This window comes from Manacus vitellinus, unplaced genomic scaffold (assembly GCF_001715985.3).
Source record: "Manacus vitellinus isolate BGI_N305 unplaced genomic scaffold, ASM171598v3 scaffold_0_pilon, whole genome shotgun sequence".
NCBI classification, from domain to species: Eukaryota; Metazoa; Chordata; class Aves; order Passeriformes; family Pipridae; genus Manacus; species Manacus vitellinus.
Window position 1 is genome coordinate 54,159,518 of NW_021938789.1, and position 18,588 is coordinate 54,178,105.

Genomic DNA, 18,588 nt, shown 5'->3' on the forward strand with positions numbered 1-18,588 from the left:
CGGCTGCGTGTAGCCACTCCTCGGCTGCTTCCAGCCCTGGGAAACCTTCGGCCTCCAGTCAGGTCTGAGCACGCCTCGGAAAAAAATGTGTGGGAAGGGCTGAGAGGTGTCCAACAGGTTTACTGAAAGGTGCCAGGAAAGGCACAGCTCCAGTCAGCTGGCGTTTTTCCTTCAGCTTCAGTACACCTTGGAGCGATTCCAGCCCGTGGGGAGATTCCCTCCATCATGTGGTTAAACAGAGCACTTCTTCAGGAACAAACTGCACTGCCTTGTCTTCCGTGAATTCCGTGGGTGTTTGATTAAGTAAATGAGATGTGGCTTGGGCTTTATAATAAAGGAGTAAGATGTAAAAGGGTTAGCAGTCAGCGACGAAAATCTACATGACTGTAGATTGTGTTGCTGATGCCTTCTGCCTTGTGTCTCTGTGGTTGTAATTTACCTGTAAGAATCACAGTTACCTTGGAAATTAGGGAAATGCACCCTCCATATCACTCTGAAAGCAACCTCCCACCTCTAAAGTAAGAGTTAAATTGGCGTTGTTATTGCGCAGGGTGTTTTTTTTCTTTCCCAAGCTTTGAGTTTGAAATAGGAGTCAGGGCAGTAGTTTTCATCCTCGTGAGGCAGTAATGTGACTAAGTAAAATGTCTGCATATGTGCTTCATGTTCGTGTGAGACCTGTGTGCTAGACAGTCCGTTTTCCCAGAGACTTGATTTCCGTGGGGTGGGAACCTGGAGCGCGTGAGCCAGCAAGGAGATGTTGTCTGCTCCAGCCAGGTGCCCTGGGGGTGCAATCTGGAGCCTGTGACAGGCCACAAAGTACAGCTCCCCATTAATAGCTTTTCATGGTTACAGTGGCTCTACCGGGGTCTCCTCTCAGCTGCTTCCCCCTGCCTTTCCTGCCCCATGGCTGCAGCCAGCCAGCCCCCCTGACTTGCTGGGTTCATCAGCTGCCATTAAGGCATGTATGTTTTCTTTTTCTCACTTAATACCTCAAAACAAAGAGGCTTGTAAAAAAGCTTTGCATCTTCTCTGGGCTTCATTATTGTTGTTCCAAAGTTTAATTACTATTTCTCACTGAATAGCATCTTCCCAAAAAGGGGTTTTCCTTTCTATATAGTTCCTGTACACAAACCTGTCATTTTCTATAAGAAGTGTAATCTTTTTTAGTGATGAATGACCCATATGTTTTTATTCTATTGATTTTTTTATTTTCCATTATGCACTTCTGTAAAATATTCTGTCTCTGATTGCAGATTAGATTATTTATAAATAATATTCTTTCTGTAACAAATGTTATCATTATACTAGGTCCAAAAAGAATGACTTAAGAGAAATATCCTATCCTGTCATCTTTTCAACCTATAATTGTCTTTGTTATTCAATTCTAAGTAACACAATTAAAAAAATTACTTCATTATAACTGCAGAAAAATACTGCATCAGTGAAATGGCTTTTGATCCCAGAAAGGCTAATATAAAATATCTGCTAGTCTGATGCTGATCATTCAGTAACAAATTGATTCATATCGAATAACTATTTCCCGTAAAATAAGTTTTGTTTCACTAAATGTAGCAAATAGTTAAATTTTTTCCCCCCCTTCTTATTATATTCTGTTTTTCCATCCCTATTAAAAGTTTGTGCCTTCAGGCCTACCAGCAGGGCATGCAATACCTACATTAAACCAAATTTAAAAGTAAGGGTGCTCCTGCTGCTAACGTCCTCAGATCACAGACATGCAAAATGAAGGAACTGGCAGCTGAAACTTTAATGGTAGGAAGTGTAGACTGAATACTTGGGGAAAAAACACAGTAGCTCCATATGACAAAAAAGTCCTATTAGCATTTATGTACTTCAAGATGACAAGCTAGACGATTCTACATAACTGTGGGGTTTTTGGCTTTTGTTTTAAGTAAAATCCTGTGTTGTAAGTATAGCATTGCTTACATTCTTTCTTCAAAAGATTGTTACTCTTATGATTATGTAGTATTTTGAACATTAATACAGTGCCTGTCGTTGCACTGTACACTGTATGTTCCATCATTTGTTCACCTTGTGTATTAATCTAATATATTGTTAATACTTGGACCTAGATAGCTTGAGGAAGCACAGGGAATCCCATGCAAGTATGGTTCCTGAATCAGCTGTCCCTGTGCAAATCAAAAGCACCTCAATGAAGGAGAGAAAACCATTGAAAGTTAGATCATGACCATTCCTATGTGTTATGTCCTACTGAAGCAACGCTGAGGAGATTTGTGTGGAACTGGAGGTGTGTTTGACATGTAGTCCACTGGAAATAAAACAGTGGACTGGGAAGCAGCACGAGAAGGATAAGAAACGGCATTGCTTGTCTGCCTTGAAGACGTTGTTTCAACTAATGTTGGTTTTGTTTGTTTGTTTCAGTTAAAATGAATGTGTTGCCTCAAGCGATCCTACAAAGCCCAGGGGAGCATCCCCGGTTTGTAAAGCAGCCTGTTTGCCCCCCATTAGACTTTGCAAGGTATGTACCTCTTTTCTTTCAAAGCAGCATTTTCACTGTGAATAGCTTCAATCAGCTGTGCCGAGGTGACGAATGCTGTTTGCTTTTCTGCAATATTTAAAACTACAAAAATCAGAGGCAAGGAAATTCTCTCTTAGGAAAGTTTCAGAATTAAAAAAAAAATAAAATATAAAAATAAAAAACGTGTTCTGTTTAAGGTAGGTATTTCGTCCTAATTCTTCAAAAGCCCTTTAAAAGCCACAGAAAGTTATTTTCATTTAGCACTGATACAAATGTAGGTCATTAAAAATGTACTTATTTCAATGAAAAACCCCAAGATTCTTTTGTTTCATTCGTGTACAGTTTTGCAACTCTCAAAATATAATTAATAAGGCTGGCTTGAAAAACGTTATACTGTGCTTAATAGCTGAGAGAATTAGCAGCAGTGGCATAATACAGTCCATCTTCTTCTTGCACATTCCTGTGTGTCTTCCTGTTCCATTGCACTCATTTCCCCTTTTTTGTCCCCCTCAGTGAGTACTGGTCTCTCAGTTTCTCCTCTGCTCTTTTTCCTGGAATTGCCTCCATTTCAGAAAGAATTATGGTTATTTTCTTCTTCCTCTTTTTTTTTTCCTTTTTTTTTTTTTCCCTGATCCTAGCATTCCCCTTAGCCTTTGGATAAAAGTTCTGGGACATCTCAGAGTTAAGCAGCTGCATGTCCATGTCTAAAAGCAGTAAGGATCCATAAACATCCTATCCTTGTGCCCAGTCTTTCCGAGGGGCTCAAACTGAGACGTGTCCTCTCACTCATTGATAAAGGACATGTCTTAGTGTTTATTTTTTTTTAAATCTTTTATGGCTGGAGCTGTGTTCTACAGCCATCACTTTTTCCAGTAACTGCAGTGCTGGAGAACTCATTCCAGAGGGAGGCAGGAGGCTTGTTCAAGGAGATCCTTCTGCGGGAATCCTACTGAGGTTGTGCCTGTTTGCATAAAAGGAATGTCTGATTCTGTAATGGCCTAGACCATGCTGTAGGTACCTAGTGATGAGAACAAGACAAGCTCTGTAAGTTTGTTTTGTAAGAGATTTTGAGGAAGCTGGAGTCTGAGTTAACAGCATAGGCAGTGGGGATAGAAAATTGTGTGAGAATTAGTTTGGTCCTTTATGCGACTCCGTTCCGTTATTTGATTAAAAACCAGATGTATTTATCATTAAATTTAATTTTAGAAAAAACACCAGTATCTATTTTTTTTCTGTGGAGACTGATAACAGAAACAGTTATAGGAAGACATGGTGAAAATGTTAATTCTGGGATAGGTGCCCACTGGATTAAAATATATTTGTCTTTATAAGTGAGTGATTTAAAATTAAATAGAAGCAAATTTACAGGTGAAGTGGACTTTTTAAATGCACTATTTATGAAATATAGTGAGTCATTATGGAAACACTGGAGAACTAAGGCTAAAACAGCTCGGAAAAAGCCAAGTGACAACCTGAGGAAGAAAAGAAAGAATGCCTTTTAGCCAGTGGTATCCTCACCTCAATTCTCTGTGAAAAAACAATGTCCATTCCAATTCACAGTCTGAATTCTTCACATAAATTAATTGTATTGGTTTTAATTCTCATTACATATAACAAGCCATTTTAAATAATGATGGAATTTTCTAGTGTGTTTTTCCCTATGTATCATCTGCCTGCCTTTTCTGTGTTATTGTTACATTAACATCACTGATAATAACAGCCAAGATGAGATAAGTATTTATTATTTTCAGTAAGTTCAATTCTTTATGATGGGTGACCGTGTTTGTAGTTGCATCAATCCAAAACAGGTTCTTGCAGAACTGATGTAAACAGTAATTAGGTTGCAAGTTTTTGCTTATGTTTTTTTTTCCCCTTGGCTGTAGTTGTCTTTCAGCTTGAGGGCGTAACCAATAAGAAGTCAGAAATTTATACCTTGGCTATAAGGCAGGTGACATTTTAAATTGTATATGCTTCTGAGGGCTTTTCCCATGAATTTTTTTAGTTAAAATACCTTTGTGAAGACAATGACAAGGCACCAGGCTTTCCTTTGTTCCAGTTTGAGGTGGTTTTTAACTGTGGTGCAGATAAATTTGCACCAAGGTGATGGTGATGCTTAGAAATTGCCTCTTGTAGTTGACTGTTTCAGTTTGGGGGTTTGGACTTCCACCCCACCAAATATCTGATGTGTTCTCTCCCATGCTACTGATGTGAAGAAATCTCATTTTTGCAACCTTAAAGTACAAAGGTCACCCAGGGCTTTTATTGTGTTGATATTTCATATTTATTTGCCCAGAAATACTGGTTTTCAATTTTCCAGTTACCTCATATAAACTTATAGTATCTTGAAATATATTTTACATCCGTTTAAAATAAACAATAATTACCCTATCTTCATGACCCAAACAACATTACATATCTCTCTAAACTGTGACTATTTTGGTGTTAAAATTTTGATACTGCTTATGTTTTTGGTATTGATGATAACTGAATTTTTATGGCAATATCCCTAAGGTGTACATGTAGCAAGATGAGCAGAGCTCATCTGGACTGTGTTACGTGCAGCCTGGAAGCACAAGCTTCTGCTGGTGCCACTCAGCAGTAGCAAATTCTGGAACGGATTTAAATGAACTGTTTGTGACAGAAGTTTTCACTGTTACATTGTTTTAAATACAGATATGTCAAAATATCTCTGCTTTGCTTAGCTATTTTGTTTTCATTTAAATGAACTTCATGAGGTGTCTTTGGTATTCTCAGAGCAATAAGAAGTGTGATGCTTATATTAGCTAACATTATGAAAAGAATTTACTCTCATCACTGTAATGAAAGACAGCAGTGTAAATACAGACAAGGAAAGAGGAAAGTAATAGATTTATGTGGAACACTAATGTTGAATTTCTTTTATCTCTGAGTGATTAACCAGACAATCTTCATGCTCTTTTACAGAAGAATAAAAATAAATTCACATTGCTTTTATAAATATAATATCCTCTACAGTCAGGATTTCTGATTCTATTTAAATACACTTTATGGTCAGTAAGTGCATATTATCCTTTGAAGGCATCTCTTGTGTGTCTGAGTGGAGATGCAAAGTGATGATGGCTGAAGTGAAAGGGGAAACGATGCACAGTTCAAATATTCAAATTAGATCCATGCATCCTGAAATTTGCTCTTTATTTTAATGCCTTTTGGATCACCCCCTTAGTGGACCACCTTTTGCAATATGCTGCTCAAACTGTGGAAAGTCAAGAGCAGTATTAAAAGATTGCATTGCACCAAGGAAAACATTTTGAATTGGATTTGGGAATTTTTTTGTTGATTTGTTTTCTTTTTTTTTTTTCATTTTGAAAAAGTTAAATATGAAATAGATTGGACCACCCTGGTCCATACTGATAATGCAAAAATGTAATGCTTCTGGTTTTAGGAAGCAGTTTAAATATGGATAGCTTAATCAATTTTTATTGATTTAGCTAATACACAGTTTCTTCTAGTTCAGACTGAAATATCAGATAACCAGATCCTTTAAAGCTAATACCATCTCTGTTTTCTTTTAGAAATAAAGATTTGAAATAGCTACAGACCAAAAAATTAAAAAGATATTTGTATGTGTTTATAGAATGTCTGATATATTACTTTGTCAATATTTCAGTATTTAGCTCTACTTGGCAATGATAATATATTATACATGCTGCAGGAGTCTATGTTAGCACCTTACAGTGTTTCTTTTAATTTTTTTCCTTTAAATTTAGGATTCATTTGATCAAAGACAAAGATGGCATAGATGATTATTTGGCGAAGAATATCAAAGGGTTGTCAAAACAAGAAGCTGCAGCGTAAGTTGGCTTTTTCGAGGCATTTTAACATCCATAAGTTTATTGTTTCCTTTGTTTCTAGTCATCATAATCATTTAAATTTAAAGTTCCCTGGGCCCTACCCTTTTTAGTTGAACTTGGCATTTAAAAAATTGAAGTTGGTATTAAATAATGATGGTTCATTTCTCCTGATGTTAAATATATCAAAGCGTTTAAATATCTCCTTGGGTTTACTAATTTGGGTATTTACCAATTATATCACATTTGTAACATTATTGTTAAGATTATGTCAGTAATTATATTTAAACTTGTGCTGCCTTTTTGTTTTGTCTTCTACTTTTTTTCTGAGCCTTTGTGAAATATCTCCTTTGGGGTGGAAGCTGAGTATAGCAACATACACGTTCTTGTAATTTTGAACTACTATTTAGCCAAGCCCAAGTGCTGACTTCTGTGGTGAAGAATTTAATACCCCATTAGTTATTTAAAAAACCAGTGAATGAAAGAAATCTAGATAACTTTTGATTTCTTACAGCTGAGGTATTTACATTTAGAAGTTACGAGAGACCGTGACTGACTTATTCTTCTGCAGTCTTTTAACAGATCTGGGGTTCAGCACCATCAAAATTAATGAAAGAATTCTAACAAATCTGGATTGCTGGTTGCTTAAGTGAGCTGATTTATTTATTCCAATATTTAAATAATAAAAGGATGCATATACAAGGGCTCTAGGCACCTTAACAATTAATATTGCAAGATCACCCTTGCTGCATAAAAACTTTCTATCAATCAGACAGAAATTCGACCAGCTAGTTTCTTGCAAAACATGCTTCTTTTCTACTTCCTAGCCTAGGAATGTGCCTGCAAGCCTTTCCTAGGAACTTTCAAATTAAAATCTAGAAAATTACCAAATTTGAGTTTAGAGGTAATAACTTCAGCGGTGTCCCAAAATCATAACATGTGACACTTTTTCCTTCTTTTGGGATACATGTCCAATTCACTTTTCTTTTTACAATGTCAACATGATGAAGCTAATAAGTGTTCTGACAGTGAGTACAAAGATTGTAATGTATCTGGTTTGATGGACAGCAAACTCGTACTCCACTTCTTTTATTTTTGAGCTCAGACTAGGTTCAAAGATGGTAGCCTAAAGACTAGTTCAATGATGGGGTTGGGCAGGAACTTGTCAATACATCATCCTAGTGTGTGCAAAGTTCAGTTTGTTCCTTAGTTGCTGTAGGAGAGACTGTTCTCACGGTCACAGTCTGTGGGAGAGAGCAGCCCCACAGTGTCAGGGAAGTGCATAAGGTGAGGCAGTGGGAAGTGCTGCATTGCTGCTCTGGCAGGGCAGGTGATGGATTTGGGACAGTTACCTTTGATCAGTCATGCTAATGGTGCTGGGTGTCAGAGCTGGTGTAAATACTCCCTGCTTAAGGGGGAGAAAACAAAGATTGCTCAGGTGACTACTCAGTTCTGTAAGGAACAGCTCCTTCCTGAGCAAATACTTTGTTGACAGAGGTCCCGGCCCCTGAATTAAAGGTGTAGTTGCTCTGTGAGGAGGGAAGAAGTGTCAGACCTCAAGGAGCAAGCAGAGAACTGAGTACACTCATTGTCACCCTAGTCCCACACCAGCTCTGCAGGGCTACTCTGCTCAGTACACTGCAGCAATTGTCTCAGGCTGACTTGCCTTCCCAGGGAGCTGTCTCAGTCTTCAACCCCAGTGGGCTTCTACACACCGTGCAAGGGACAGGAGTGTTCCCTCTGTGGTGATTACACAGGAAGTCACTGCTGGTTTAGGAAGGCCTTGGGGCTTCAAAGTGCATTTTGCAGCTCTGATTTGATCAGGTCAGCCTCTTACTGCCATTAAAAAACCCAAATGAACAAAAAAACCAACACAAAAGGTCCTATATGGTTTTTCTTTTTATATCCAAACCCTGAGTCTGGAGGTCGTGGAAGAGGAAACCAGGAAGGACATCCACAGTGCAGTGAGAATTTTATCATCTGTTCTGCAATGCCTACACAAAGTGGGATGTTCCCTTACAGTTTTGTAATATGCTGTTTTTCAAAGTTATCAAAGTTATCAAAGCCTCTTAGAAGATTAAACTGAAATATCATATGTATTCTGGTTTATTTCTATGGAGATTTTTAAAGTACCTCTTCTAAAAGGTTATGTTCATGTTCTGTATATTTAATTCTTCTTGAAAGTTTAGCTTTTGATAATAGGACAGCAGTTACAAAAGTTCTCTCTCTATATATATAATTTACTAATGCTCTTCCATAAACCTGATGAAATCATTTGAGAGCAAACAAACAGTAACAAACTAACTACACAGTTATATTAGTACTATGCTAATTTAGTTAGAAGAAACTAAACACATTAACTGCAATTTAAAACCAATTTATAGAATAAGGGAATGCCATATGTGTAAATGATCTTACTGAAATCAGTGTAAAGTCTAGTATGTATGTCTCAGCAGACAATGGATGTTTTCATTTTAAAAATTATGAGAGATGGCTTATGATATGCTGTGTAGGGTTTTTTTTTTTATTGTGTCCATTCCAGAAGTAGATTATTGCACTTCTTTACAAAAGGACTGGATTTTCTTCTTTTGCCACCTATACTTTTGTTAACTTAATATGTCAGTGATTATTTTGTCAAGACAAGTTCTTGGAACCATACTCCTGCTTAATATTATACACCCTTTTTTTTATATGTATGTTAGGCAGAAAACAAATTTATTATCTTCTAAGTTAAGGAATGTCTGGGTAGTATCACGTTTATGGAAACAAGCCACATTCTTTAAAGCCCTTCCCTAAAAATTGTACCCTTCATAATATTCTTTAAAATGAAGATAAACTAGTTTCTTCATAGTTAAAGGGAAAAAAGGTTGCAGTTATTCTTGTATTGTACAGTATTTGTTCCAAACTTCATCAAAAGAGAAGAATTCCATTAAGTGTGCTCACGATATAACCTCTTTTTTTTTTTTTCCTGTGGAAAAATGTGGAGTTGTTTTTCAGGGTTTTTTTGTTTGTAATAATTTTTTTATCTCAGGTTGATATGACAGAAGTGGGAGAAAAAAAATAGTGCTTAAGAAAGATATTACTTTAATGATATTAAAACAGGATATTACTTTGCTTTTTCATTGATTTTACTTTACTTCCTTCTCAAAGAGCTTAACTTGAAACAAGAAGCGAATGTGGTGCAAGAAGGTGGAAATGGAAAAAAAGTAAAGTTTCTTGCTAATGCAGAATGTGAGTGCTTTCTTGCCACAGAACTGGGCTTCTGTAAGCTTCTGAGGAGGTTGGCTGACTCCACTGGCCTTTAGTGTGCTCTCCCTGATACCTTCTGTTCTTAGTCTTGACTCACCTTGGCTCAAAATCGGATTGCAGTAAAAATTAAAAATATTCCTTATGACCGAACTAAGAGTCAAAAAGTCAAAAAGTGAACTGTGAAGTAAAGCATTTTTCATCAAGAGATTGATTCCAGAGTTCAATCTTCAAATGAGTTTGGAGCCTAGAATGGGCCAGAATTTGATGTTGTCGTTGCTGCTTCCTGATCTTTTTGTCAGGGTCAGAAAGATCAAGTAACAGTTCTCTTTTCTTCATACAAATGAAAATTGTCCAAAGATGACCGTATCATTAAAAAAGAATTAAAGACTAGAAAGAGAGACTTTGAAATCTATTTAATGAGAGGAACAGCTTTGCTTAGCAGTAACAAAAACATATTGCATTAGTGATGTTACTAGGTGTATTCTCAATACGTTTGAATTGGATGATTGAGTTGTACTGTCCTCAAAACTCTGGTAGTCAGATGGCATCTGATTTATTATTACAGAGACAGTAAAGACTGACCTAGATATGCAGAAAATTTGTATTTGTGTTTTCTGTCTCGTGAGTTGTGGATTGGTGTGTTATGGAAACTTGCCTTGGTAAATTTGTGTCAGTAAAGACACGCTCCGAGATGACGTTTTTCGGGCAGGAGACAAGATTATCTTACACTCATTCTCTCAGATGTTTTTGAGATGTAGTGAGTTGTCCTGCTTAGAATTGTCCAGTGGCTGGTCCACTTCAAGATTAGCTGGAACAGAAAAAGGCAAGTGGGCTGTGACCCCCAGAGCAGCTGTCGGCCATCTCTGCTAATACGGGAATGTCGATCATTAAACTACTTTCCAAATTGTATAGTGCTAAATGGAACATGACATTTTTGCTCTAGCAGTGATGATTGATGAATATAATAGCAATGCCTTGCTTTCATAAACTTTTTGTCCCTCCCTGCAGAAGAGCAAAGGGATTTTCACCTAAGTTTAACTGATCCAGAGGACTAGGTTAATCACCCTATATTATAAATGGAGATAATTAAGATGAAGTAATGCAATTAGTGGAGCTCCATCTTTTAGGATTCAGAAAACTGCTTTAGAATAAGGTAAATGTAACTTTTGAAGCACCTATTTTTCTCCATTGCTTATAGAGAGAGTTCAGGGTGACCAGCTCAGATGTAGACGTGTACATTTACCGCTGAATCCAACACTGGAGAACTATAGAATTTTGAAAGCTTTAAAAAGGATGGGGTAGAAGTCTTAGAGTTGTGTTCTCTAATTCTTGAGGCAGCAGTTCTGCAGGAAGCTGTCCAGTCCAGAAGTGACCTGGCAACCATTTTAAATCTTGTCTTGGTGCCATCTGATGAAAGATTATGTTTTCATTTCCCAGTCAGAGGATTAAAAGGGGCAAATTATTTAGTACCCTCCCCACCGCCCAAGTTTCTTCTGCTTTGAGTGTCAGTATGTGGGGAAATCTTTGAGGGATTAAGTGTTAGATAAGTTCATGGAAATAAATGATTTAATTCCTACATCCTTACACAGTTGACCTCTGCATATGTCCTCCAAGGCTAAAGAGGGAGAAAGTTCCTCAGCTGTTTAGAGGCCAGAACGCTCTGTAGAGTCCACTGAAGGAGAGGAATGGGGTTTGGAGAGGAGAAGACCTAGACTGAAGGGTGTTTTATTCTGTATTTTCATCATAGCCATGATGGACTAGTAAGCCTTACTATTAGACTGGGCTTCTTCTGATGTTGTCCTGTGTTTATAAGGTATTTAAATCATGAGAGTTTCAGTACTCAGATTTATTTGCTTCTCTATTTGTTCATATTCTAGTCTTTTGCATTGACAGACCAGTTCTTTAAGGAAGCAGAACCCAAATAAGCTGATTGTGGATTGGATAAATCCATACTTTTTAGTAGCCATCACCCCTATCAGATAAATTAGTGAGGTGACTTCTTAGGTGATCTGTGAAGTCTTTTATTCAAAAAAATCGATTGGGACCTTTTTTCATTGACATCATATTGCCATGTTTTCTTTTTCCCAACCTGAAATCTTTACTGGTGCTTCCCAATTTGAACATGCTTAGTTTAGGCTTGGGACTTTTGTGTTGTAAGGTGGATCTGACCATTCCTGTGTTATTAAGTGAGGCTCTCGAGGGATGGGGAAGGGGCTCTGCCAAGAATAAGAGTTAGGAAAAATATCTTGTTGGTATGGAATTAAGGCAAGGAAGGAAGAGGGGCAGCTGCTATTGCTAAAAAGCTTGCAAAAGGCAATTTCAGGCACAGACAGATAATGTGTAGGTGCAGTTCTCAGTTGCACAGTAATTGGTTCTAGTGATGCACTGATCTGAGCTGCTTCCATTTCTTCTGTGTATAACACTATGAAGACAGAGGGAGAGAGGAGAGCTCAAGGCAGCTAAAGAAGGATGTAGCAGCAAACAGAGAAAGAAATAAACTTCCTTCCCTTTCATGTTCAGGTCTTAGCAAGACTTTGCTCTTCTTCCTACTGTCAACCTTTGGATAGGACCTGTAAGCACCTTATGACCCTCTCTGTTCATATTACTCTGGTTGAGAACTGGTGGAATGATATGTCAACTCATTTACATTGTATGGGGATATTTCTTCACTTTTAGATACTAAAAACTATGGAAAAGAGTAAATCAGAATAAAAGAAATGTATCCTTTCATAGTAAAAGAAATTTTAAATTAAGGCACTCTATCCCAAACTCCCTGCTGGTTGTGGAAAGGGAGATGGCACAAGTCACTTAGTGAGCTAGATGATAAATTTTAAATTTCTTTCACAATATTATTTAAATATGTATTTTTTTCTGTCTGAATAATTCCTAACAATCTTGCTTGCCATGACCAGGATTCAATGTTTATTAAACAACTTTCAAAAAGAGATTTTAGCACTTAGAGGCACACATCCTTTTTGGTCAGATGAATGATCTCTGTAAATTTTGGGCCTGATAAGCATATTATTTACTGTAATTAGGCAGTGATCTAAAGAACAGAACTGTGTAGGAAGCAAATGATTCGCCTTTCCTAGAGAAACTTCTCTGTGCATTTGTGTAATGTGAAAGGTTTTTCTTGAAAAGGTTAAAAAAAGTTCTAATCAACTTCTGTACATTATGTAGAACTTCATTTTCTAAACTCTGCAAAAGAAAGTTTCATATTTAATGGGAAATCATGAATTATTCCATTTATTATCTACTTCCTCCTTTCAAAGACATGATCTGGATAAAAGGCGGGGTGAATAATTTCAAAAAATACAATACATTTTTAATGGGAAGGTGCAAACTACAGATTCTCATGACTATTAGCAAGTATAGAGGAAACAGAATTTTACTTGCAAAAACTCATCAAACTCTTGCAAAGATAAAATACATTACATACTTTAATAAAGAAGAACACAGCCAGCTGAAGTTTTTCTTTTTTTATGTAACTTGTTGTTTTTACTAAGTTTGGTCTTATGGTTTTCTAGTGCTTTCATTTCTCAATAGTTCAACAATATTTAGTACTGAAGATAATATACCAGCAATACACAACTGACTTCTATTTTTAAAACACTCCATAAAGGTGAAGCATCTCTAACACACAAAAAGAGTCTGAAATAAAGACGGTCTAATCTTCCTTAGTACAATCAAGACTTCCTAATAATTTTCACAGTGAAAATTATTCTGCCTTCTGCATTGTGTAAAATCCTCGCTTTTCCTTTCCTCTTAATCTCCATGTGGTCTGTTTATCCTTAGACTCCTGAGTAAGTTCAGCTGGGGACTTGGATGAGAGATATCCTAAACAAAAGCAAAAATACTGTGGGAATTGTTCACAGCAATGCTGTAATAATGCATAGCCTTGTATAGGGTTTTATGATAATTCGTAACATCAGCTTGAGAAGATACAGAAAGTAAATAATTATGATTATCTGTTTTGCACACTGGGAAAGAAACTTGCAGAAAAATTTAACAACTTCTTTTATATTGTGCAAGTCAAACAGAAAGGGTTCCAAATTCACGTTTCTAGCTCTCAGCCCACTAGGTCAGCTCTGAAATAAAAGAGGAAAGTTGAAAATACTTCATTTTGATAAATGATAGTCCATAAAATATGCTTGGAATTACTTTTTCTTAAGGAACATTATTAATTTAGAAAGAAAAGCAGAAATATTAATGAAGATAATGGGGTTTTTTCCGATTATGCTTGAAATAATCACAGGTGTGTGTGCTTTTGTATGATGAACATTTTTATAAGGGTAGCACTTTCATCTTTATTTTCAGTATTTTCTTTGCATTTATGTTTAGGGACAGAATGTTCCAAAAGTTCACCGCTAAATTTATATTTCCATTTTCTGGGTTAATGAGGATTCTTAATTGTTACAGTACTTACATCCATTTGAAAATACTTTTTTCTGTGTCATCCTTTGATGTTTATAATTGATTAATTTTTCATTTTATGTAGCTTTGAACAAAAGGAAGCGAGTTCAATATATGTGTTCTTTGCGGGCTCCTACTGACAGGTTATGCATCCCCCTTTGATTGCATGATTTAGGTTAAAGTGTGGTTTGACAACAGTCAGTGACTGTGAGGCAGTAGATGAAAAATACTACATTGCTTATGCTGAAAGTTACTGTACCTGTATATATGGTATAAAGTACCTCCTTTTAATATACACTTTGTTTTCGTCCTTCTAATAATAGTTGTGGATACATAGCTCTATAAAGCTTTTCCTATTTAAAAAATCTGAGTTGTTACAAAAGTCTGTTTCAAGTGATGTTTCTCCCCTCTCATGATGTGTACAAATTTTCATGCAATATTTTATATTTGTAATTTAAATAGGAAATTAAAAAGCATGCACCCCATCCCAATATAATTTAATTCTCAGCCTTAGCAGTAAAAAATTCTAAAGTGTAAGCTAACAGTCTATTACTACTTAATGGCATTTACTGTACTGTCATATCTTTTTTTAATGACATTACTATAGTCTACAATTTAACATATTACCATCCAGTAAATATTTCATTAAAAGAAAAGTATTTAAACGGACGGTCTTTAAACTGGGATTGAAGAGGCTGCGCCCTGATGCAGCTCAACAGCCTTGTGTCAGTAGCAGTACGTGGTGAAAATGTGCTGAGTGCCTTGACCATCTGAGGGCTTGACTTCCCAAAGTGCTTCTGCAGATAAATTTTCCCCCAGAGCTGAGACACTCACATGACTCAGGTATATTTTTCAGTGAGCTGTGGCCCTGCTTCTGGTGGATTGCAGCCCGCAGACACGGCAGTGTAGCCCTCAGCAGTGTGAGGACATGGTTTACACCACTGTGACCTGGGGCACTGAAAGCAGTGGGCAAATCTTCAGCTTCCGTATTTGCCAAGTATTTGCTCAAGTGCTTTCTGTGTTCAACAGTTCCCTGCAGAAATTTTAACTAGATTTTAGATGTGGGTCACCAACGGTGTTCCTGAACTGCTCTTGTTTTTTGGCTGTCCAGCTAAAATTAAATAATAATTCCTCTTTCAGTTCTTAGGCAGAGAAGCCTGAATTTGTGAACTCTTACAGCATGTTTGGCTTTTTTTGTGTTTTGTATAGTATATTTGATTTTACTTAATGCATATATTTTTCAACTTTTAGTGAGGAAATTCTGGCGGCCCCCTGTTTATGGTTTGTTTGTTTGCATATAGGTTAAGCAAAAAGTAGCAAAGTGTTCACATACTTTATATGTAATTTTAATTTACTTGTAGATTTATAGACAGGAAATGTGGGTAAAGTAAAATAAATTTGTTTAAAAGAACTTAAGCAAAAATATCTTGATGATTTTTTCATAATTTTGTGATGCTTATCTAAGGCATTTATATCAAGTCATTGACTTGCCAACTGCAGAAGGAAATCCCAAGTGGATGAAACCTATTTGAATACAGTTTTAAAATATTATAATAATTGGTAGAGTAATTATTTTACACTGAAAGTACACTTTAATATTTTATATACTACCGTTGTTTAATACATGCCATTTTGTGCTTTACAAAATGGGATTGCTACAGTACAGTTGTATTGTAATCAGCAGCTGGAATTAACCAGAAGTACTAATTAAATCCTACGAAATCTTAATATCTGAAACCTGATATTAAATATATATCTATAAATCTACCATCTGAAAATAGTAGATTTTTGGACTTATTTTGCATGCCTGTAATTGGCTACACCAGACAGGAGGCATGGAGAATGAAGCTCATGATAAATGATTCTGTTATGCTATACTGACTATTTTGATTATTTCTAGCACCAGTACCTGCCTCTTGGCCTCCTAATTTCTTTTTTTTTTTTCTTTTCCCTCTTTCAATGTAAAGGGTAGAATGCAAATAGCCTTACTGTGCAGGATTTTAAGGTAAAGGGAATGTTGTATGGTGCTGTCCTGATCTCCCAGCATTGCATAAGAGTCTCATAAAAGTATAATACCTTAACATAGGAAGGTCCTTGGGACTGGAACAGTGTAATTTCATGAGCCTCACTTGAGGGTTACTATTTATTTTGCACTGGTAAAAGTAAATTAGAGTCAGGTTCCTGTGATTCCTCAGCATGACTCTAGATCACTTTATAATAGCAATGATAATAATAAAAAGAAATCCATATAAGAAAATTACATAAGAGTAGCTCTGTAGTTTAAGGAAAAAATTAAAATGCCTGTAGCAATATCCAGGTACTCTTAAAGTAGAGTGTTAACAACAGCAGCTCCCAGGTCCGCGTTCGGTAAGTAGCTCCTTCCACCCGTGTGATATTACACCACTTGAAAACCATCACCTATACCATGGTGCCACTAAAATGGCAACTTTAACTTTTGGTGGTTGTTCATTTGGTGCTAAAAATTCTTGTGACACGCAACCCGCCCATGACACAGAGACAGAAGCTCACCGAATTTTTCAGCACCTTATGGCAGAATATCACATCACAAAAACTGCTGACGTAGGACAAGTGCGTGACACGTCACCAGATCCACTTGGACCTCATTTCATTGTGTTCCCCGGCCTGTGTAAATAAACATGTAGCAACATCACAGGGTTTCAGCAGTGACAGAGCTGACTGTCCAGGCAGAAGATTCTCAGTCTCGGCTGGGTCTATGATAAGCGTTGTGGTTCTCATCTGTTGAATTTCATGGATTCAAAAAACCCAAACCAAACCAAACCAAACAAACAAACAAAAAAAAAAAACCAGCTCTGGTTTGAATTAAACCCAGATTAATCGGTAGCTTTGTTTCAACCATAAATACAGAGATATGCTCCCGAATTCGTTAAGAAATTAGTTTGCTTTAAAAAAAAATCCATCCGAAATCTCTTTCTCCTGGCGTGCCCACGCGATCACGCGAAAGGGGAAGAGGACTTCGCGTTTACATTCACATCACGGTTCGGTTTTAAAATCAAACACGCTTAACATCGCAAAGCCGTCTGCTCGTCCTGGTCCGACTCCTTTGCTCGCTCGCCGGCGGCTGTGCGGGCAGGACGAGCGTGGCCGTGTCGCGGTGCCCTGTGCGGGGGCACGGCCGGGGGGCCCTTTGTTCTGCCGCGCTGCCGGCGCCGAGCTCCGCACGTCCTGCCTGCAGTTTCCCGCATTTCCAGTAGATGCCCCCAGAGACCATTAAACCCCTGGAACGGCTCCGCTCCAACCAGAGGAAAGGGCAGTCTTTTCCCATTTCGCTCCTGGAAGTAACATAATTGTCCAAAGGAAAGCTGAAGTCGGCGCGGAAGCAATGCGGAAAAACAAACTCGCTTGTTTAATACTAAATCATAATTTATTAGGTTGTAAGGTTCAAAATGCTTAGTATAAACGATCTTATTACGGTAGTAGAAACATACTGTTAACAGTTGGATTTGATAAAATAAATCATAGATCATAGAATATCTTGAGTTGGAAGGGACCTTAGTAATCAGTTTTTGATGTTGATATCACAAATCAAGTAATCTTTGGTTATCCAAAACATGAGGTGCACTGTTTAACTCTGGATTTCACACGCTGCATGACATCATAGGAAGCAGGATGGAAAGGATTTCGAGGATTTATAGTTTATCACAAGGTATCATGAAAAGTTTACTGCTGTCACCTACATCACCCCTCTGTTCAAAAGAACTGTTTGTTGGGGGAAAAAAGGGCACTGGAATTTTCATCTGGAAGCACTTTGTAATGATTTCAGAAGTCATTGCCATGTCGAGCTCTCTTAGGTGGCACAAATACCATTCATCCCCATGATATCATTAATCTCTTGCCCTGTTTTATTGTTTGTGTGTGATCAGTCACTTGTGTCTTATGTATTACAGAAACTTAAGGAAATAACTGTAGTAATGTTTTCTGTTCATAGCTGAGAGATTACTTTTATTTTTATGCTACTAAATTTGAAGGGTTAAACAGTAGATAGCTTCATTGCTTGTGTGCTAAAATCAGTTCTTTTTGCCTCAGAAAAATATGTGCTCTGTACAGTATGATTACTTCAGCATTATTTCAATGTCTTCATTAATTGGGATGGGATTTATTAAAAGACTATTGACACTGATTTTTAAAACTGATGTGTTTTACTATATGCTTTGTTTCCCTTTATTGGTTTGTTAATAATGCTTTCTAGTGGGGAAAATGTGCTTTGAATTCAAGTAAAATGCATCAGTCTACAGAAAATAACATGTTACATGGGCACAGTTTTTCTGTTTATACGAATCTCAACGCTGTGCTCAGTGAGTATGCAGTGAGTCATAAAAATTAACTGAATGATATTGTGGTTAGTCTCTGTTAAGATCTTTTAGCATTGCTTTTTTGTTTACTTCCAATATATCTAATGATCTAATGCATGCACACATACATATATAGATCCCACTGTATAAATAAATATGCATGTATGTGTGCCTGCTATGCAGATTGTTATTCCACTGCTCGGACTTATATTAATGTAGGATCCAGTCCTAGGCCTTTGGAAGTTGGTAGGAATTTTTACTTATATTCTTC

At 37.0% G+C, this 18,588-nt stretch overlaps 1 protein-coding gene across 1 annotated transcript in view; it reads left to right on the forward strand.

Moving 5' to 3' along the window:
• The window catches only part of TTC29 (tetratricopeptide repeat domain 29), a 214,455-nt gene that overhangs the window by 80,544 nt on the left and 115,323 nt on the right, over nt 1-18,588 (forward strand). Inside the window, exons 2-3 of the mRNA XM_029959582.1 lie at nt 2,401-2,497; nt 6,244-6,327. Of these exons, the coding sequence (XP_029815442.1) occupies nt 2,401-2,497; nt 6,244-6,327 (181 nt within the window). The remainder of the gene's footprint in view (nt 1-2,400; nt 2,498-6,243; nt 6,328-18,588) is intronic.